The sequence below is a fragment of the Ceratotherium simum genome, chromosome 35, assembly GCF_057802395.1.
Source record: "Ceratotherium simum simum isolate JZ-2026a chromosome 35, ASM5780239v1, whole genome shotgun sequence".
Lineage (NCBI taxonomy): Eukaryota > Metazoa > Chordata > Mammalia > Perissodactyla > Rhinocerotidae > Ceratotherium > Ceratotherium simum.
Window position 1 is genome coordinate 23226167 of NC_141934.1, and position 22657 is coordinate 23248823.

Here is a 22657-nt window from a genome sequence, read left to right on the forward strand (position 1 = left end):
CTTTCTGTGCTTTTGTAAACAAATAGCGTGACTTATGCTTCCCAGTTAACAGGCTGATGTCACAGACTTTGGACAGGACTGTCCCCTCGCTGACAGTCGTCTCCCTCCCCCAGGGAATAGACGAGGCACTTCCTCCCCATACCTGTGTCTTTCAAACTCAGCCCATTTGGTGACTCCTGAAATCCATTAATGGGCTACAGTCAGCCTTTTAAGACACGAAATAGAATAAAATGGAAAACATGAGAGTGTCTCGCACGTAGTAACTTTAGTGTTGGTTATACGTTTGTACATTTGTCAGTACTAAGAGGCAGGGTATAAAATGTATTTCTTATTGAGTAACACTGGGCTGAGCTCCCCAACCAGCACTGGCCTCCACCAGCTGTGAGCCAGGTCCAGGGTGGTGTTCAGAGAGGTCATGCAGGAGGAGGGGGCTCTGGGCCAGGCAGCCTGCGTCAGAATCCCAGCTCTGCTGCTCACTGCTGTGTGACCCGGGACAAGTCGCTTGGCCTCTCTGTTCCCAGTTTCCTCCCCTGTAAATGGAGACAGTTCAGTCCCCACCTCCTGAAGGTGTTGCAGTGTGTTATAAAGGGCTTTGCCCGGAGCTCAGCATGGCTGGTACTCTGGGGATAGGTACAATCACTAGGGTTTCCACCACCATGAATATTATTTCACACATCGTCACCCCCCCAGCCTCACGATCATCTTGCCATTTTGGCAGAGTCGTCTGTCAAGACAGGAGGGATCCTGACGCTAGAGGGAAAGGAGAGAAATGGTGGAGAGCATGGGTCTCGGGGTACCCGGACTGCTGGTGGGGGTCCTCAGCCCATAGGTGGCCCCCTCAAAGCTGGTCAGCCGTCGCGGTGGTTTTTTCGTGTACCTCAAACTTCCTCCCCGCCCTAGAGAAGGAAAGGCTGCCACGCTTTATTTAAAGACTTCCTTGATTTTAAAAATAGGCATTCCTCAGAACACAGGTTTCCGGGGGCCGGGGACAGTGTGGGGGTAGGTGAGCCTGCTGCCGGGAGCCCTCCCATCTCCCCCCGGAGGAGAGATTTGCTCGAGGGATTCACTCCACCCTCCAGGTATGTTTGGTGGGAACCTGCAGTCTGCCGGCATGGAGCACATGGTTTGAGCAGGAGCCCACCCTGTCTCCACCCTGATGGCAGGTGACAGGCTCGAACAGTCACAGAAACAGGTGGACCCGACTCTGCAGGGGAGGAGTGTGAGGCCATGTGTGAGTGCAATGGGGGATGTACCGGTCAGCTCCCTGGGGCTGGGGTGCTTGAGGGAGACCTCCTGAAGGAGGAAAGGAGGCTGCATGACAAGGTGGAAGAGTGGTAGGCATTCCAGGCAGAGGAAACCATATGTGCAAAGGCCCTGTGGTTGAAGGAACCTGTCGAGTACAAAGGGCTGAATGGAGACAGTGTGGCCAGAGCAGAGAGAGTGGTGCAGGTTGAGGTCGGACAGGCAGAGGCTGCAGCGTGCAGGATGGGCGTGGGCCTCGGGAAGGTACTTGAGTCTTTATTTTTAAAAGCAGTGGGAAGCCAAAGAAGAGTTTTAAATAAGGGAGTGTGTCGGGGTCCCCAGGATCACCCCAGGTTCACTGATTCACTAGGAGGGCTCATAGGACTCAGCACACAGTTCGACTCATAGCTAAGATTTTACAGCAAAAGGATATAGAGAAAATTCAGCTAAAGGAAAAGGTGCATGAGGTGAAGTCCAGAGGAAACCAGCTCCAGCTTCCAGAGTCTTCTCCTAGTGGAGTCAGTCGCACAGGATGCGCTTAATTCCTCCAGCAAGGAGCTGTGACCACATGTGTGAAATGTCTGCTGGGAAAGCTGGTCAGAGGCTCAGCACCCAGGGCTCTTGTTGGGGGCCGGTCATGCGGGCACCTCTGCCCAGCACTTAGGAAAATTCCACACGCCCCGAAGGAAAGCAGGTGTGTGTTCACCATAAACCACGTTGACTATACGCACAGTCCAGGCACAGCGAGCTGTTCCTGCCAGGGAATGGGGGGAACCTTCCGAAATCCAGATTCCCAGCTGCCAGCCAAGGGCCGAGCAGGCCTTTCTAAGGACGGCAGCCTCAGGCCTCTCTGCACGGGGAGTGACACAGTGGTGTTTGGAGACGTGCTCTCGGGCTGCTGACAGCGCAGGAGTGAGGGACAGCGCCGAGGAGCTGGTCCATCCTCCCCGTGAGAGGCAGAGGTGAGGCCAGGGCAAGGCAGAGGCTGGAGAAGTAGGTGGTGGATTCGAGGCTCATTTAGATGCTAAAATGCACAGGGCTTAGTGATGGGTGGGCCAAGGTGGAGGGGAAGGGAAGGTGGGGACTGGGGACACTTCTCTGACCGGGCCAGGGTGCGTCTTAAGACCCCTGGACCAGAAGACGAGACCCAGGTGCGAGTCCACGGACTGTCCACTGACTGGTGGCAGTTGCCATGTTGCAGGGCCTCAGTTTCCCCATGTGCTAAGGGAGGGAGGATTGCATCTCAGAACCTTGATTCCAATTACTTTAAAAAATGAGCTTTCCTGCCGTATTTTCCCCTCGTTGGCAGAGCATCTTGGAAAGAACAAAGCTGGTAGACTTGAGTTCGTATGCTAGCTTTCCCACTTACTTAAGTTTCTTTGTTTTTAACTCTCTGTTCCCTTGTTTCGGCTTTCTTACCCAGGGATTCCAGTAGTGAATATATTGGTTCATTCTCCGCCCCCCCAATGCTTGATTCACCACTCAGTCCTCTGCAGGCTGGCTCTCCCTCCAGAAATGGCTGTTTCTTATGGTTAAATCTACTACAATAAAAATTAAAAGTTTCTCTTCACCCTCCAACCCGGTCCCACCCCCTTCCCAGAGGTGACCATTTGGTTTGGGTTGTTGATTTTGTCTGTTGTAACAGAATGGAATTGTATGATGTGTTCTGGCCCGTGACAGGCCACTTTTCGCTCGGACAGACTTCACACAGATCGAGGACCCCCTTCTCTGTCAGTGCCTGCAGGTGCACAGGCTGCCCCTATTCTTACCAGCTGCGTAGTATTCCGGAGTGTGGGTCCCCCAGCGTGTACTTAATGACGCACGCTGAGGTCGCTCCAGGCCTGCTGATGTAGCAGGACTGCAGTCACGTCCGTGTGCTCACGTGTGAGTCCCTTGTCAGGTCAGACAATAGGCGCATTTTAAATTGTGATAGAAACTGGTTTAAGGCTGATCCCCTCCTTTGCTCCCACATTGGACAGACTCAGACATTTTTCACAAGATGAAAGACACTGCCCATTGCCCTCCTAAAAAGGACATACACGCCCACCAGGTGGTATAGAGTAGCTCCCCTACCCGGCGCCTCTGCCATCCTGCGGCACCATGTGACTTTGGCCAGTTGGTCCCTCCTCCCCACGCCTCGGTCTCCCCTTCTGTAGAATCGAGAGCCCGCCCCTCTCTGCCCTGCCTGCTTCTCAGGGTTGTTATGAGCATTAAGCCAGAGCAAGAGGGGGTGGGAGTGGCCTGTGATCTGTGAGCAAACAGCAGCAGCTGCTGCCAGGATTGGTTGCAGAAACAGGCTTCGTCCAAGCGGGTTTGTGACCTCTGCAGGGGCCTGCTTCCTCCTCGGAGTACAGGATGGGTGTGTGGCCCCCAAGACAGACGGAGGGAGAGCGCCTGGCCCGTGGCCGCCCGTCCAAGGCTGACTCGGGCACACACCCTCTGTGCTAGCCTCCTGGGGCTGCCATAACAAATGACCACAAAGTGGGGGTTGTAAAAGAGCAGAAATCGATTCTCTCAGTTCTGAAGGCCAGAAGTCTAAAATCCAGGTGTCAGCAGGGTTGGTTTCGTCTGAGGCTCCGAGGGAGGGTCTGTTCCGTCCCTTTCTCCAGCTTCCGGTGGGTGCCAGCAATCCTTGGCGTTCCTTGGCTTGTCGATGCATCCTTCCACTCTCTGCTCCATCGTGACGTGGCCGTCTCCTCTGTGTCTCTCCTCTTCTTACAAAGACCCCAGTCATGGGATTTAGGGCCCACCCTAAATCCAGGATGATTTCATCTCAAGATCTTTAATTACATCTGCAAAGACCTGTATTCCAAGTAAGGTCACATTCTGAGGTTCCAAGTGGACATGAATTTTGAGGCAGCCACAATTAAACCCACGACGCTCTCCGAGCGGGCAGATCTCCAGTCCCTGGCTGCCTGGCTTTTTCTTGGCCTTATGTTCTGGAACATGGGCTCCAAGTCATACAGCCCAGGGGCAGATCCTGGCTCTGCCATTTTTCAAGTGTGTGATTTGGGACAAGTCGCCATGGCCTTGATCTCAGAGGGTTGTTAGGAATTAAAATGAAATAGTGCATTTAAGGAACTTAGTATGCTAATATGACAAGTAATAATCAATAATAATAGATGGCGCTGCTATTGTGTCTTGCTTTGAGGTGGAGTGTTGACTAATAAACACATCAGGTCCCCAAAAGTAGGCTCTGCGAGGGAGCAGGGAAATGGGGACTTAAGGGACATCAGGCCCTGGGAATCAGGAGTCAGCCGAATTTCTTAAAAAGTACTTTTTTCTGTGATTGTTGGATGACCATGAGATAGGGCCCTTCCCCCTCCTACAGATGACAGCTTCAGAGCCTGTAAAAATAGACATCCGCAAGAACGTTTTCTCTCCATCTCTTCTAGGTCTGTTTTTCTCGTTTCTTCCCCTCTCCCAGGCACTCATCTTTCTGGTATAGTACCTGTCATGTGTAAAAGAGAAGTAGGCGATATGTTTACCTTTGTGGGGTAGCTCCTGCGGTTTTGTTGTTAATTCGCTTATTAAATATTTATTGAGCCCTCCCTGTGACTGGGGGAGGAAGAGCTGTGCCCTCCCAGAGTTTACAGACGGGTGCAGGAGACAGATATACCAAGATGTCACGGCGCTCGTTAGTAAGTGGCATGACGGGGAGACAGAGGAAGGCCGCTCACTCAGCGGGCAGCGGCCAAAGAGGGCCTTCCAGGGGAGGTAAAATCTAGACGAGATGCCTGAGGACCTTAGACCTCTTTCTAAGACCTGAAAGGGACCAGGGTGAGACAGGCGGCAGGTGTCCCAGACAGTGGGGACAGGCCGTGCCAAGTCCTTGAAGCCAGAGAGAGCATGGTTCCTTCTAGAAGTGCAGTGCGTTTGGTGGAACTGGAGTGTGGCAGAGCCTGGGGAGGAGATCAGGGCCTGGGGACCAAGAGGGCTTTGTCCTGAAGGCTGTGGTGGGCAGGGGTGGGGGGACTGGAGGTGATGGGGGGGTAAGTGAGAGCAGGGACACAGCCAGACCGACACTGGAGAAAGGTTGCCCAGGCCACCGGTGCATGGAGAAGAGATGGGGCAGGAGGCCAACTGAGGTTGGTGTGGGCGTCCCATCAAGAGGTGATGGCAGGAGGAGAGGGCTGGACGGAGAAGGGAGGATGGGGCGTGAGCGGAGTTTCGGAGATTAGGTTGATGGGGCTTGAGGGAGAGAGAGGAGCCAGGGCTGGTCCTTAGCTCTTGGCTTGGGTAGCGGGGTGGATGTGATGCATGCCCTAGGGGAACACGGAAGGAGGAGTGGATTTGGGGGAAAAAGATAAGGAATTAGTTCAGTTTGGGTCACAGCAAACTAAAGACCTAGCAGGGGAGCAGACATCAGGCTGGAGACTTTCATTTGCACGTGAGCAGCGTTGAGAACACAGGTGCGCTGAGACCACCCAAGGGAGAGAGTCGCCCTGCACCAGGACAAGGTCAGGGTTGGGGGTCTCGGGGACATGCGGCGGCGTGGGGGCAGGGACGTGGTACAGGAGGCTGAGAAGGGTGGCCAGAAATGGGAGGAAAGTCAAGAGGCGAGATTGTCAAACCACCGAGTCAGTGGTGTGAGAGGATGCAGGGCAGTCAAGGTGGGAACCACAGCCATGGGCTTGGACCCCGAGAGAGTAGTGTCAGGATATAGTGGGACAGCAGGGGTTGATGCAAGGGCAATGGAGATGGCGGTGTCCGGTGCCAGGGCCTCTACTTGTCTAGATTCTCGGGGTTTCAAGTGACAGAAACAACTCAATCTAGCTTCAGCCACAAAGGGAGAGAAGTCTGGGGGTTGCAGAGGCAGGCAGCGGGCCGATAAACAGAGAAGTGGACTATCCATGGACAGAGATAGCCACGGACGGTGATGAAATTGGAGGAGAGGAGAGGAGAGTTGTTGTTCAAGAATAATAATAACCGGCGTTGATGGAAGGGCTGCTCCAGGCCGGGCACGGAGGTTGGTTCTCTGTAACTCACTGAGTCAGTCTTTCCGTCCGCCTGGGCAGGGAGGGGGCCTGAGAGCTGAGAGCTGAGAGGCCAGGGTGGGTGGTGAGGTTGCTGAGGCCCGCGACATTTTCCTGATTGGCTATATCTTTGACCTTTTCTGCTTCTGGCATGACAGATACTTGACTTAAAACCAGAGTTGTTTTCTGCTCTGCTGGGTGCTGTAAATATTTTCATCCCAAATTACTGAAAGTGGCTTCTTTTCTGGTCTCAAGGTTTCAGAAAGAAAAATTTCCTCTCCTGTAAAATATAAATGTGGTTTTTGCAAAGCACCCTGAGGCTCCCGCCACGCTGAGAACTAGCACTGGAGGTTTCCAGATGAGGTGTTTTAGGGGGAAATTATGGCCAGTAGCCGCCCGGAGGTCTTCAGGACAGCTGTGGGCCTGCCCTTCGCTGGCCCTGGGAACCCAGCGACAAGGCTGCAGCCCGGGGTGGGGGACGGGGTACCAGTGCTGTGAGGCAACAGGTACTTGATGGGCTTCTCCTCTAGTCAAATGTCACATGAGACTCTGGGGACATAGACCCTGCCTTCATGCAGCTTAAATGCCAGTGAAGAGAGAGACGCAGTAAATGACCACACAAAAAAGTTTCTACTTAGACTGTGATAAGGGCTCTCAAAGGAAAAGTAGAACAAGAAGAGAGGTTAAATCATTGAGAAAGGGGTCTGATTTAGGTTTTAGGGGTCAGGGAGGGCCTCTCTGAGGAAGAGACATTTCACCTGAGGCTTCAAGCATGAGTAAGAGTGAGCCAAGCTCAGAGTGGGGAGAAGAGCATTCTAGGTTGAGGGGAGAGCCCATGTGAATTCAGGCTCGGAGTGAGGAGAGTGTGGAGCATTGGAGGGATGGAAGGGCGGCCAGCGCAGCTGGAGTGTGGTGAGCAGGTTGTGGGGAAGGAGATGAGGTCAGACCCCACAGGGCCATGTATGTCATGGGAAGGATCTTGGATTTTTACCCAAAGAGCAAAAAGGAGCTAATGCAGGGGTTTAGCAGGGGCCAGTGATATGATCAGAGCTGAGGGTTTATGAAGTGCACTCAGGCTGCTGGGTGGAGAATGCACCGGAAGAACTGGGTCGAGGGAGACAGATCTATAAGGAGGCTGTTGCAGTCTTCCTGGATGAGAGGGTGAAGTCTTGGACTGGGGCGGTGGTGGAGGAGGAAGTGAACTGTGGAGGTGGGGAGAAGAGAGGCAGGCTCTAGGAGAGTGGATGGGGAAAGAATGGAAGGTTCGCTCTCAGGAGGTTATGCGTGGTCATCAGCTCTCCTTGGGCCTCTCCGCATCTGAGGAGGTCTCAGATCTGGGGCTCCCGAGCTACCTGAGCAATACGGGAGACTGGGCAGGGGAAGCAGCCTGGAGTCCAAACCATGGGATTCCTCATGTAGCATTTTGGAGCACTACCCCCTCCACACCTATCACCCACAACCTCGCCCTGTAGTCTTTGAAGTGCCAGGGACTTCCCCAGGGCACTTAACAAGAAAATGTTGGGGTTCAGGGGGGGTTTGTGAAAGAGGTCGTATCCTTTGACCGAATTTGGAGCTTGGAAACTTACAAGGCACCACAGAACAGAGGAAAGGACAGTGGACTGCGGGCCATAGAGCTTGAGTCCTGTTCCCAAGTGCGCTGCTGCTGGTTACCTGAGACCTTGAGCAAGCCCTGGCTGCCCATCCCTGAAATGCTCCTGTCTCTGAGAGTGGGGCAATCAGACCAGGTCATCTCTTTGGGCTCTAACCGTTCCTGAGCTCGTGAAACCTATTATGAAAAGAATCTGAGCATGCACCAAAGGTGTATTGATGGAGAGAGGTTGTTTTATTTTACTTCAAAAAATGTAAAAATATAAAGGAATAAAAATATTATCAAATACGTATGTAATCATCATCCTGAATTGACAGCTATTAATATCTTGTCATCTTTTCCTCATATCTTTTTGTAATTTAGAAAGATATTTTTCAGATAGCATTCAAGTACATTTTTTTTTTCCGAGGAAGATTAGCCCTGAACTAACATCTGTTGCCAGTCCTCCTCTTTTTTTGCTGAGGAAGATCGGCCCTGGGCTAACATCTGTGCCAATTTTCCTCTACTTTATATGGGACGCCGCCACAGCATGGCGTGACAAGCAGTGCGTCGGTCCACCCCCGGAATCAGAACCTGCAAACCCTGGGCCGCCGAAGCGGAGTGTGCGAACTTAACTGCTACGCCACCAAGCCAGCCCTGTCAAGTACATTTTGACTCCCTCCATTTTCAGCCCATATCCCTCTTGTGAAGTTGGTGTCTCCTTCCAGTCCATTCTTTTGTTTGTTTGTCCTCCTCGGTATTCATTGAGCTTCTTGGATCTACGTGTTTACATTTTTCCATCAGCCTTGGACGTTTTTTCAACCATTATTTCTCCAAATATTTTTCTGCCCATCTCTCTCTCTCATCTCCTTTTGGTACCCCAGGTACATGTATGTTAGATCACTTGATATTGTCCCTGAGGCTCTGTTCTTTTTTTTTTCTTGCCATGCTTCCACTTGATATTTTCTATTGCTCTGTCTTTAAGTTCACGGATCTTTCCTTCTACCGTATCTAATCAGCTGTTGAGCCCAAGTGATTTTTTTATTTCATATGTGTATTTTTCAGTTCTAAAGTATCCATTTGGATCTTTTTTATAGTTTCCGTTTCTCTACTGAGATTCTCTATGTGTTCCCTCATTAAGTTCATGTTTTCCTTGAAATCCTTGAACATATTTATAGTAGCTATTTTCAAGTCTTCGGCCAATTCTATTATCTTTGTCCATTTGGAACTAATAAGCTAATTTTTCTACTGGTTATGGGCCAAATTTTTCTGCTTCTTTATCATCTAGTAATTTTTTATTGTATGCTGGGCATTACTAGTGCTACATTGTTGAGTGTATTTTGTTGTCCTCCCTAATAGAGTTTGAGTTTTGTTCCAACAGGCAGATACTTTACTTGGGAATCAGCTTGATCTTTTCGAGCCTTATTTTTCAGTTGACTCGGGATGGGTCTAAGGTGGCCCTTACTGTAGGGCTAGATTAGGTTTATTTATGGGGCCTGGCTTCTCTGGAATTTCTACTGAATGCTCAGCGTGTTCCACGAGACATCTCTACTCTGGCTGTTTGGAACTCACACATCTCCCAACCCAGCACTGTGTCATCTCTAGTGGTTGTTCAGCTGTTTAAAACTCCACCAAAGTTGTATTTTTGGAGGTCTTTCTCTGCACAGCTTCCTTTTCTCTGGTACTTTGCCATGCAAATTCCTGAGCAAGGGAGGCTCAATAGCCCTGAACTATAATCTTTGCCTCCACACTCTAGAAAGTACCTCCAGGCAGAAAGCCAGGGTGATTGTGGGGCTCATCTCACTTGTTTCTCTTCTCTTAGGGATCAGAGTAAATTTCATATATTTTATCCAGTTTTATAGTAATTTATGGCAAGAGGGATAATCTGGTATCAGTTACTCTATCACAGCCAAAAGCAGAAATCCATCCCATTCTTTTGTATGTCTACACATAGTATATAGCAATATTTTGTATGTATTTTTAAAATTTTACTTAAGTGGTATTCTATTCATATACCTTTATATCTTCCTTTTACACTCAACATATTGTTTTAAGATCTCCTCACATTGCTAAATTCATTCAGACACTTAAATATTTGAGTGTTTTTGAGTGTCTGTTAAGTGCAAGGCACTGAGTGTACAGTTGCACAAGATGGAAAAAGTCCCACTCTCATGGAACTTAGAGTCTAGTGGGGGAGGCAGATAATAAACAGATAAACAAGTACACATATAATGTCAGACAGCAGTAAGTGCAATAAAGAAAAATGAAGCAGGGTTAGGGGATGCAGTGTGCCTGGGGGAGGGTGACAAGACAAGGACTCAGAAGGGGTGACATTTGAGCAGAAGCCTGAGTGAAGGTATGAGCCATGCAGATGTCTGGGGGAAGAGAATTCCAGGAAGAGGGACTAAGTGTGCTGAAAACCCATTTGAGGGTTTTAAGGAAGGGCATGATGTGACCTCATTTATGGTTTAGAGAGTTCTTTCTAATTGCTGTAGGGAGAGTGGATATTGGAGGGAGGCAGGGAGGCTGCCAGCAAGAGATGGCAGGAAATGATTGGCTTGAACAAATAGCAGTGGAAATGGGAGATATGGTCTTATTTGCAGTGTAGTTTAAAGGTAGACCCAACAGATTTACTGTTAGGCAAATGTTGAGTCAGAGAGAAAGAAGGATCAAGAATGATCCAAGGTTATTGGCCTGATGAAGTAGACAAATGAAGTGCCATAACCTGAGATGGGGAAGGTTTGGGTGATGAATGAATGATTCTGCTTTGGACATGAGGAAGGTTTGGATGGTGAATGAATGATTCTGCTTTGGACATGCTAGGTGTAAGATAGCGATAACAAAGGGTGATGTCCTGTAAACAAATGGACATCATGTCTGGAGTTCAGGTGAGAGAGTGGGACTGGAGATGGTATTTGAGCATCATCAACGTAGAGATGGCTTGTAAAGCCATGCTGCGGAAGGAGATCCCCCAGTAACTTAGCGTGGAGAAGAGAGGTGGTCATAGGCTCGAGCCCTGGGAATGCCAATACTTAAAAGTAAGGTCTTCCTCTTAAGAGATCCAGCAAAAGAGACTGGCAAGAAGCAACCATTGAGGTAGGAGGAAAACCAAGAGTGTGTGGAATCTCAGAAGCCAATGAAGGAAGTGTTTGAATAAAAGAGTGATCCACTGTGTTCAGTGCTGTCAAGCGTGTACACGTGGATGTCTTCAGTGATATATAGAGATTAGTTCATTCATTTTAACTGCTGTATAGTATTCCAGCACATGAATAGAGAAGATTTGTTCCTCTGCCTCCCACCATTTAGGTGAACATTTGCAGTGAATATTCTTGAACATCTCACTGATTTAAGCATACATGGGTGAGTTGCTCTTTGGAGCCTGTCTTGGGATGGAATCACTAGATCATTAAGAAAAATATGCACAACTTCAACTTGACAAAGCAATGCCAGATGGCTTCCAAAAATGGTGGTTCCACTCTCCATTCCTATCTTCAGTGTTGAAGAGACCCCACTGCTTCACACCTTCACTAACATCTGCTTTGTAGACTTAAAAATTCTTACCAGTCTGAGGAGTGAAAACGTGTGCTTGTTATTTCAATTCCCATTTTCCTGAGTACTAGCGAAGTTGAGTGTCTTGGCCATTTGAGTTTCCTCTTACGTGACCTGCCTGTTAATATCCATTACCTAGTTTGCCATGGAGTTGTCTTTTTTTTGGTAAGATTTCTTTATATATTCTGGACACTAGATCTTTGTCTATTAAGTACATTGCAAATATTTACTCCCAATCTGTGCCGTGTCTTAACTTTGTAGGTTGTGTTTTGTGTGTGTGTATAAAATATAAAAGCTTTTAGTTTCGATGAGTCAAATCTATCCATTTCTTTTGTATTTTGTGTCTTATTTAAGCAATTTTTCCCTAGCCTAAGGTCATGAAGATACTTGCTTGTATTTTGTTGTAAGACTTTAAAGTTTTTTTTACATTTATATATGTTTATGTTAATGTCAGTGCATCTGAAATTTCTTTTGTATGTGGTGTGAGGTAGGGATTTTTTTTTTTGTCTTTTGGGAGAGCCAGCTATCCTAACCTCTCCAGCCTTTTCCCACTGATGTGGCCTGCCACCACCCTCACATCCAGGTTCCCACAGGGACCTGCGTCTGTTCGGGGCTCTCTTTTCCTGTTCTGCTGACCACATCACCTATTCTTGTACCCATACCTGAAAGTTTTCTTTATTGAAGGTCATAAAAAATTTGATATCTGGTAGAGTAAGTTGGGCAAAAGAGGGACGATTATTTGCTTTTTGCTTTGAACTCATCTCTCTTTAAACAACTGTCCATCATGTATTTAAAACAGCACTGGCTGAACTTAGGAAAAATCCATTTGCCACTCACCTGTCAAGGACTATCTGTGGCGTGAAGTGGGGCCCTTCACTTTTCTGTGAAACTCGGGGAACTTTTACTTTTGGCTTTCCCCTCCCGCCTGCCCTGCCAACTCTCGCCTCCGGTCTTTCAGGTTGTGATGTCTCTGAACCATGGGCTGCTCTTCCGGGGTTTACACGTGGGCCTGTGGTGGGTGTTTTGTGACTGGGCCACAGCGCCAATTCCGTTGGTTACTGCCAACCAGACCACGGCGACAGGCCTGATGGGTCTGGGGTTTCCTGTTGCCTCACCGGCACTGAGACCCTGGCTTCCAAAAATAAAAGCACAAGAAACCACCATGACCTCACGGGCTCTGTGCTCGCACGGTGCTCTGTCTTCACCCCTGCGGCCCGGCCCGGCCAAGGCCCTGCTCCCCAGAGAGTGACGTGGGGTCCGAGCAGCTGGACGGGCTCTGAGGGCCACCCTGCCTGAGCACTTGCTCGCTCCCTGTCCCCTCCCTCCAGACAGTCACCCGCAGGGCCAGGGTGGCTCCCGCCGAGAGGATGAGCAAGTTCCTGAGGCACTTCACCGTCGTGGGGGACGACTACCATGCCTGGAACATCAACTACAAGAAATGGGAGAATGAAGAGGACGATGACGAGGAGGAGCAGCCAGCGCCGACGCCAGCCTCAGGCGAGGAGGGCAGAGCTGCTGATGCAGCTGCCACCCCTGCCCCCGTGCCCAGGCCACCCCTAGACTTCAGGACCACGTTGAGGAAGCTCTTCAGCTCCCACAGGTTTCAGGTAGGTGGGCCCAGGGTGGGGCAGAGCTGTCAGCCGAGAGTCACGAGGCCAGCTGGGGCCCATCTCTGCCACTGCCTCCTTCATTATGCAGATATCTCCCGAGCGCCAGCCATGTGCCAGGCGCCCCGTACACCCCTAGGTACCCTGGGCAGGTCCCGTGTTGTGAGGGGCAAAATAAGTCATAATCCAAAAGTCAGTTAAATGTCCTGATGAATGGATAGACAAAACGTGGTCTGTCCATACACAGCCGTAAGAAGGAACGAAGCACCAACATGCCACAGCGTGGATGAGCCCTGACGGTGTGATGCTGAGTGGAATAGGCCAGACACCAAAGGCCACGTGTTTTATGATTCCGTTTATGTGAAATGTCCAGAATACATGAGTCCATACAGACAGAAAGCAGAGTGGTTGGTTACAAGTTGGAGGGAGGGAAGAAGGGGGAGTGCCTGCTTAATGGATATAGGGTTTCCACCTGGGGTGATGAACGTGTTCTGGAATTACGCAGTGGTGATGGTTACACAGCCTCTGAATGTGCTTAGTGCTGTTGAACTTTTTTTTAAATGGTTAAAATAGTAAATTTATATTATGCAAATTTTACCACACACAGAAAGAAAATTAAAGGGTAAACATTGGAGGCAGAAAAATTGTTCTTGCCTTCATTCATCAACCGCTGAGTGCCTGCCTGGAGTTGAGCAAGGCTGAGAGGGACCCATGCCTCACAGACTCATCACCCTGGGGCCTCAGTCTCTTTTGTGGAGTGATGCCATAAATATCTGTCTGGCTTGACCCACTGCCGACCTCCAGGTGTGGTTATGGGGAGAACATGGGAGGGAGACGTGGGCTTCAAAGAGAACAGAACCTTCTACAGCGTTCAGTATCTGTTCCAACATTTCCTGATTTTGAAGGACAAAGGCAGGTTGAGTCTGGCCAGCCCTCTCTGAACCCCACGCCCCAGCCCTGTTGGGCGGGTGGACAAGCAGTGTCAGGAAGCACGTTCCGAGGCCCAGGGACATTAGGGAAGCACACAGCCCCTTGTCAGCCCAGTTCCCGAATAGAGCCATTTCGGGGACCCTGCTGCAGGCATCCTCCTAAACCAAAAGAAACCAGTTCCCCCCTAAAGCCAATAGCCCTTCTGGAAGCAGAGAGAAGCAGCCCTTGCCTCTCCCATCACTGACTTTGTTCCAGGATAAAATACAAAAAAAAATTTATTTTGGTCTTTTTTCCGCTCTCATGTGGCTTAGAGAAACAAAACAGGCCAAGCGAGCCAGCAGCTCAGCGCTTTCCTCTGTGGCTGTGACAGGAAAGGAAACGTGGTATTAAGTTGTTGGGGTTGAAATCCCAAACCCTCAATTCCAGGAGCAGAAGGAGGGAGCAGCTTCCTGCCAGCTGCAAGGGGGAGCCCTGGGCCGCCCCCCTCCGGAGGCCCCCCTCTCATGGCTGGGCCCACCAGGCCATGTGGCTCGGGGCTGGCCCCCTGAGCTGGGCCCCCCAGAGACACTCGTACTTGGGAGAAAGAAGACTGACTGTCATGACATAAGTAGAGATGTTTATTCATTCACTCGACGGTTCCTCCCTAGCACCTCCTGTGTGCTGGGCATATAGTGGGGAACATGGCGAACACATCCCTGCTCTCGCTCACGGAGGATCGAGGCTCTGCGGAGAGGCGGGCATTCCAGAAATCACCCAGACAGATGCTGGTTACAAGCGGAGAGAAGCCCTCTGCAGGCAGACAGAAGGGGGCCTGAGAGATCCTGGGGGTCAGGGGAGACCTGATGTAGGATTGAGAGGCGGTAGACATGTGGCAGAGGAGGGGACATTTCACCTGACCCCTGAAGGCTGGGCAGGAGGAAGCTCTGTGGATGGGGACGGGGGAGCTTTCCAAGCAGAGGGGCTTGTTTGCAAAGAGCTCAAGGTAGGAGAGGGTCTGCAATGTTCCAGGAATTGAGAAGGGTGAACATGGCTCGTGTGGAGTGAGAAGAGGGATTATTTGGCAAGAGAGAAGGCACTAGAAAGTCATCCATGGGCAGTGGGCGGTCACAGAAGGTTCTAAGTGTTGGGTGGGAAGAGATGACATGACCAGATTTGTAGAGGGGCTCAGAGTGGAAGCAGGGAAGCCACCCAGGAGCCGGGGATACAGGGTCAGGGGTTTGATCTCTGCCGGTAGAATCAGCATACAAGAAGATTCTGGAATCCCTTTCTGGGATGCAGTCTCCACCTGTTCCCATGGTTTGAGGCAGCCAAGGTGACATGGTATATAGTTCACTGCTGTCACTTCTCACACTGGATGGCACAAGCAAGGGAGAGAATATGGGGTGTGTCGGGCCTGTGGAAACCGTGGATGGACAGGGTAGCTGAGCCAGGGGAGGACAGTCATGAAGGTCAAGGAGCTCCACCTTTATTACCTGCCCACTGTGGCCAGCCCGGCTAACGCCCTTGACACGTTATCTCACATAACGCTCTCATTGTCACTCTGTGGTGGAAAATGTCGTCAAACCTGTTTTCCCCAGGAGACACTGAAGCTTAGGGTTGACGCCAAGGCTCAGCAGTAGTGAGAGGTGTGTCCAAGGTCCAGGCTAATGGGGGAGCAGGGAGCAGGCCCAGGACTGGCTGCCTGTGGCCCGTGCTCTGCACCACTGGACTCTGCTGCTAGGCACGGCCGTCTTTGCCAGGCGAGGATTTGGAATTAACCAGCTTCCCTGAATTCTCAGCATTTTTCTTTGTGACGTGACTCCCCTCAGAAATAGTGCTGCCTTGTGCACTGGCAAATTCCGGGCCTTGGGGATTAGTTCAGAGAGTCTGGAGTTGGGACCCAGGCATTGTAGTTTTGTGACCTGGAGTCTGTCTGTCTCTCTTTTTAATTGAGGTAAGATTCACATAACATAGTTAATCATTTTAGAGTGAGTAATTCAGTGGCACTTATCAAGTCCATTCACAGTGTTGTGCAGCCATCACTACTGTCTAGTTCCAAAACGCTTCCATCCCCCCAAAAGGAGATCCGGTACCTGTTAAACAAGAACACCCCAGCCCCTCAGCCCCGGACAACCACTAATCTGCTTTCTGTCTCTCTAGATTTGCCTGTTGTGGACATTTCAAATACATGGAAACATGTAACATATATGGTCTTGTGTGTCTGGCTTCTTTCACTCAGCATGATGTTTTCTAGGTTCATCCACGTTGCAGCATGTGTCAGTGCTTCATTCCTTTTTATGGCTAAATATTCGGTCTGTTTTTATATCGCCGTGCCTTGGTTTAGGGCCAGATAAGCCCTCAGATCCCTTTAGCTCTAAAATAAAACCAAGGATGAAGAAAGAAAAGGGAAAAAACCCACCAGAGGCTTGAATCTTTATTAAGCTACTGAATTTGGATTATGCGTGAAAACTTCATTACAAAGCAATTTGCTGTGCAATTTTCACAAAACTATGTCTTCAAATACTTTAATTAGCTACAGGTTGAAATGGTCAAAAGGTTTAATAGTCTGTTCTTGCATAGACCTGAACTTAATTTCAACCTGAAGCTGCAGAAACTGCCCAGAGAAGGCAGAGTAACTGTCAGAGGTCAAATCTCTCCACCTGAGGGTGAGAGGCAAGGCCCTAGGGGAAGCAAGTGCTGTTCTAGAATTCCCAAGGGAAGAGGCGGGTCACACGGTGTCCTTTGGGATTCCTCCCATTGCTGCCGTTTCCTCCACCACCATGTCATCCCCGTCTCCCCACATGCCGTCACCTCCACCCCGCCATTAGTGCCCCTACCAATGTTGTGACCACACCACTGCCATCACTGAGACCACCCACTCACTCCACCCTGGTCCCCACTGCCCCCCGCCGCCCCCCTCCACCAGCGGGTGGTTGAGATGGTCCTTCCCACAACTCTTGTCAGTCTCCCACCTGAGTTGGGGCGGGTATGTCACGGCTCCAGACAGAAGCTGCTCTGTGTGCACAGTGGACATCGCTGTAACCCAACTGCCTGGAGAAGGCGGTCCCCAGGTGTGCTTCCATCACTCTGATCTCGGAGGCTGCATGTTTTAATTATTTATTGAGCATCTTTTCTGGGCATACTCTGGCAAGAGCAATCCCTAGAACTAGAAAAATAAAAGCTTGTAGAAACTTTACTTATTTTTTGTCATCTAGGAATTGGCAGTTTGGTTTGAGAGATGCTGGGAAACAGTGAACAAGTAAAAAAAGATGAGTGGTGACCGTGGGTCATTCGATGAGCTGTACAGAGGAGCTCTAGGAGGACGAGCTCCGCCCGGAGGCGGCAGGAAGGGGGGGCTTCTGTGAGAGGAACCGGCCCCCAGCGGGCTCCTATCCTTGGCATCTTTCCCCAGTGGTTTCACCCAGATGTTTGCAAACTAGCCCTGAAAGATGGAAGGAGGGGCCCTGTTTGGTCTCACGGTTTCTTGCTCCTTCCCCTGGTCCGCAGGTCATCATCATTTGCCTGGTCATTCTGGATGCCCTCCTGGTGCTGGCCGAGCTCATTCTGGACCTGAAGATCATCCAGCCCGACAAGAATAACTATGCTGCCAAGGTAGTGTGTCAGCACCCCTCTGGGGTTTTCACTAATGTGGTCACTTCTCTTATCTGCACTGAGGGCGGGCAAAGGGGCGGATAGCACCCGCCTTGGAGTAGCCAGGCCTCATTAGAGAGTGGTCTGATGGGTGCTATTAGCCAAAGAGTAGAGAAAGTGTCTTCCTTTCCAAGTTCCAGATGAGCATTTACTACAAGCAGGAAACCGTCTCATTTCACTTGATGGCTTGAATCTTTAGCCGTCCTAGACCGCTGAGCTGGAGCACGGCATGATTCTAGGGGGAGGGGTGACCAGGAGAATGATACTCTCCCATCCCTTAAAGGCAGACATGCTTCTGCTCCTGCCAATGTTCTGACGTGGTTCCCATGCTGGAGCCATCTGGGGGACGCGCCCGCTGTCTTCTCTCCAATTCATAGTTACTACCTGAGCCACCCCAGACACTCACCCGAGGGGCAGCGGATGCACCGAGAATGCACATGTGCCCCTGTCATCAGTAACATGGGAGAAGGCCGGGGGCTTAAAAGCATCTCCAATACCCTTTTTTTTTTAATTCAATTGCTAATGCAAAAATGTATCTTCAAGTGGTAAAAGGGCAATAAGAAAATGTTAAACCTCCTTCCTCCTCCTGGCCCCTTTCCCAAGGCAGCCCTTATGTTTTCTTCTTGCGTAGACGGACAAGTATCTTTCTTCTCTCTCGATTTTTTTTTTTTTAATTTTTTTTTTTTTTTTGTGAGGAAGATCAGCCCTGAGCTAACATCCATGCCAATCCTCCTCTTTTTTTGCTGAGGAAGACTGGCTCTGAGCTAACATCTATTGCCAATCCTCCTTTTTTTTTTTTTTTTTTCTCCCCCAAAGCCCCAGTATATAGTTGTATGTCATAGTTGCACATCCTTCTAGTTGCTGTACGTGGGACGCGGCCTCAGCATGGCCACAGAAGCGGTGCGTCGGTGCGTGCCCGGGATCCGAACCCGGGCCGCCAGCAGCGGAGCGCGCGCACTTAACCGCTAAGCCACGGGGCCGGCCCTCTCTCGATTTTTTAATAGAATCAGTAACACACCTGCCACACTCACTGTCTTGTGCCTTTTTCCTCAACTTTTTATTATGAAAAATGGCAAATATACATTTTGCTATATTTGCCTTCTCTCTATATATACATATATCCCCACAAACACATTCATATATTTTTGACCATTTGAAAGTAAGCATCATGACACTTCACCCCTAAACACTTCGACATGCCTACGAATAGTGTCTTTCTCCTATAGAACCATTAATAGCATTATCACACCCAAATTATCAGTAATTCCAATATCTAAAAACCAGTTTGTATTCAAATTTCCTTATTCATCCTGAGAATGCCTTTTATAGTGTTTTTTTTTTTTTCAAAATAGGATCCAGACTTCTGATACTGTACCTGGCTGTATCTTCTCAGGCTCTTGTAATCTAGAAGAGTCCCTCCACCTTATTTTTCTCTCATGACATTTACTTTTTGAAGAGTCCAGCCAGTCGTCCCGTAGGATGTCTACGTTCTGGATTTGTCTGTTTCCTCAGAGGTCCTTTAACTTGATCCTTTATTCCCTGTATTTCCTGTACACAGAGGTTAGGTCCAGAGACCCGATTAGCAAGAGGTCTTCGCTGGGGGCGGTTTTCTTTATGTGGCGGCACATCGGCCAGGGGCCCGCTGTTCGTGATGCTGCTGGGTCACTGGATTAAGGTAGTAGATGCTGAGCTGCTCCTCTGGCCAGGGCACATTTCCCTCTGCAGTTATAGGTGATCTGCCCAGTGACACTGCAGTACCAGGCAAATGTCCTCTTCCCTGCTAGCATCCACTGATGATCACTGCCAGAGCCAGTGAATACGCGGGGGCATGCAAACTGGTGACTTCTAATTCTGTCTTTCCTTCTACAGCTAGTAGTTGATATTCTTTTATAAAGAAGAGCTTTCCTTTTTCTCCCGTGTGTGCACGTGTGTGCACGTATCACTGTGGACTCACAGATTTTTTTTGTATTCCATGTATTACAATCATAGTCATTCTTTTTGATGTTCAAATTGCCCCAGATTTGGTCACTGTGAACCTCTTCGAGCTCCTGCGTCCTTTTGACATGACTCCATAGTCTGTGACCGTTTCCTTACTTTGCAGTCCAAGATGATGTCCCAGCTCACTTGGTACTTTCCTTGCCTCAGAATGGAAATGGTTACTTTAGTGAAGACTACTATTTATAAATCGAGATGTGGGAACTCTCTTCACTTACCATCTCCCTTGGTGATCATTTCTGGTCAATACATATGGATCAGCTTTGATCTTTTTAACAGTTGCACAGTGCTCCAATTGGAGGTGCCATAATGCATTTGCCAAGTGCCCTCTAATGGATATTTCTATTCTACAGACAGTGTGGAAAACCTTTTGTTCTGCAAACTCTGCTGCGGTAAAGATCCTGACAACATGCACGTGTGAGCTTAACTGTAGGGTAAATTCCCAGTGGTGGAGTTGCTGGGGGATGGGGCATGGTGGATGTTTTCAGTCCTGCCGTTGCCCAACTGCCCTTCAAAGAGAGCAGAGCCTTTGTGTTGTTCCCAGCAGTATTTCCCGCCCGAGGACAGCGCCTGGGGCTGGCAGGAGCTCGGGACTCTCTGCTGATGGAGCAGGTGCACTGGAGGCCGGCTGGCCTGTGGCCTGCGCGCCCACGGCCAGCCGGGACCCACTCTCACTCCGCCTCGCTGTCCCCTTCAGGTGTTCCACTACATGAGCGTTGCCATCCTGACCTTCTTTATGATGGAAGTTTTCTTTAAAATCTTTGTCTTCCGCTTCGAGTTCTTTCACCACAAGTTTGAAATCCTGGACACCATCGTCGTGGTGGTCTCGTTCATCCTTGACATCGTCCTCCTGTTCCGGGAGCATGAGTTCGAGGCTCTCGGCCTGCTGATCCTGCTCCGGCTGTGGCGGGTGGCCCGGATCATCAACGGTCTGTGCCCTGCTCCCGGGCCGCTGCGGGGGGGTGGGGGGTGCAGCCTGGGGGTGGGCGCGGGGCCGGGCGGGCTGTGGTCTCCAGCAGTCTCCTCCTGCAGCAGTCGAGCGGGAGGTGACGTGGTCTGATTTGGGGTCCCCCAGCCGCCTCTGTGGCTACCGATTGACACCAGGACATGTGCTCTGAGGGGAACTACCTTTCCCTTTAGGCCCTGTTTTCCTGATTATTAGAAGACATTTATGGAAAGGGTTAGGCTAATCCCTGACTAGTCCCTCCCAGCGTGGTTCTGAGTGCCTTTGATTTTAGGATGGTGTTTCCTGGAGAGTGTTCTACCAGACCTCATCCCACCTTGGGAGGGGCACCATTCAAAGGGATGCAGGTCGGCTGAGAAACGCTGTACACTAGATTCCACCCCCTTCGAGAAAGTCACAACACGGGTTAGCTCTGAGAACTGTTTTCCTAATTCACACTTCTGGGGGAAGTAACACCTATTAACATGCCTTAGACTCTGGCTCTGGAGAACACACTTGGGGAAAACTGCTTTACCATATTTCAGGTAAAAATCCTATTCCTCGCACACGCCATTGGTGCAGGGAACCTCCTTTTCCGAGACGCCGTGGTTCTGCTGTGATTTCACGTGGACACGGTGATCGCCAGCTGGTAAACTGTTCAGCTGCCAGTGAACTAGTCAGAGTTGCTCAAATGCCTGTCCGTGGACCTGCTGAATCAGAATGACCTTCAATGCTATTTGTTTAAATGGAGAGTCTGATGCAGAGGTCTGGGGTGCAGCCCAGCCCGCTCTGCTGCAGCATGACCTGGCAGGCAAAGGGCCACGTCTGCTCAGATGCGGGGCTGTGTGAACGGCTCTGCCTGTGGGCACTGCGGGCTCTTGGTGGCGTTAGGGGCCAGCTCCCGTCTAGTGCTTAAAATAAAGCCCATTAAGAACATTCATTTGGGTTCTGTCAAAGGAAACGAAGCTTTTCAGATACTATTGAAGATGCTTATGCTAATTATTTCATTAATCGAAGAGAAAAATACTCTGTACAAAGATTACGCTCAAATGAGGTAGATAAACTGTTACTGATCATAAATGACTCACGAACCACAGTTACAACCCGTTACTCTCGTATCACACCACTGTAAGATTTGCTCTTGCAGGTGAAACCCCAAGTCTGAGATTTGTTCCTTTTCTTTGTCTAAATGGTGGCAGAGCATAGAAGAACTGGCTAATGCCCATTATTACACTGTTATCAAATTTAATAGCATGACAGGAAAGGTCTGAGAAAACAACACAAGGCCACGCTGGACTCGGTGGGGCAACCAGGAACGCCGCGGGCCAGGGCCCGTTGCTCCCAGGCCTCCGGGCACCGGGTGTGGGTAACAGGTCTGGACACAGTCACTCTGACTTGGAAAGGGCAGAGCGTCCCCGGCGGCACCTAGTGTTTTGAGGCCATGTCCCCCGTGTGTGGGCATTTGGGGGCCATCAGATGCGGCTGATGACCCCTCCCCTCAACCAGTATTTAGGTCATCCCCTGACAACTACACTGGCCACGGCCGTGGGAGGCGGAATGTTGGGCAAGTGCCAGTCCCAACCCCAAGCTTGAGCATTTCCAGTTTTGCACTCCCACGGCCTGTTTCACTGCTGCTGGGCGGCAGTGCCGTCATGAACAAGCTCTGTATTAAGGAGTTAATGCTCCTCTGGTCAGTGATTTTTAAGGATTTCTCAACCCACGTGAGCTGACAAGACATATTTCACAACTGGGTACTAAGTAGCTGAGACGTGAAAAATCGGACCCTCCTCGTTCTGATGCCTTTAAGCGATGCCTGTTTCCTGTCATCCCTCTTGCCATCTGTATACATTTATAAGGAATACAGGTTTTTTTCCCAAGTGGTTAAATTAGAAACCAGTATCATTGAGACCCTCAATTATTTTTCAGGGATAATTATCTCCGTTAAGACACGTTCAGAACGGCAACTGTTAAGGTTAAAACAAATGAACATACAATTGGCCGCCAAGGTCCAACACCTTGAATTCAGCTGCACCGAGAAGGTAAGAAGACACTTTTGGGAGAATGTCACGTTTGCGGTTCCCCGTCTGCAGCAGGCGCTTCTCGCCGCCAGGCCTTGGCTCAGGCGGTGCCCTTAGCCTGGAGCACCCTTCCTTGGCTGAGTCTTCCTTGTCCTTCCAGACGCAGCTTAGGCATCGCC

At 50.0% G+C, this 22657-nt stretch overlaps 1 protein-coding gene across 6 annotated transcripts in view; it reads left to right on the plus strand.

The window, feature by feature from the left end:
* The window catches only part of HVCN1 (hydrogen voltage gated channel 1), a 35112-nt gene that overhangs the window by 10377 nt on the left and 2078 nt on the right, over nucleotides 1-22657 (plus strand). For 4 of the 6 annotated variants that reach the window (XM_087423318.1, XM_087423317.1, XM_087423319.1 and 1 more), the window contains exons 5-8: nucleotides 12684-12962; nucleotides 17379-17483; nucleotides 20215-20446; nucleotides 22387-22499. In XM_087423318.1, coding sequence (XP_087279444.1) covers nucleotides 12684-12962; nucleotides 17379-17483; nucleotides 20215-20446; nucleotides 22387-22499 — 729 coding nt within the window. Of the gene's footprint in view, nucleotides 1-1058; nucleotides 1080-8355; nucleotides 8471-12683; nucleotides 12963-17378; nucleotides 17484-20214; nucleotides 20447-22386; nucleotides 22500-22657 lie in introns of those variants that run through there. The other 2 variants (XM_087423323.1, XM_087423322.1) reach the window with 2 other exon arrangements.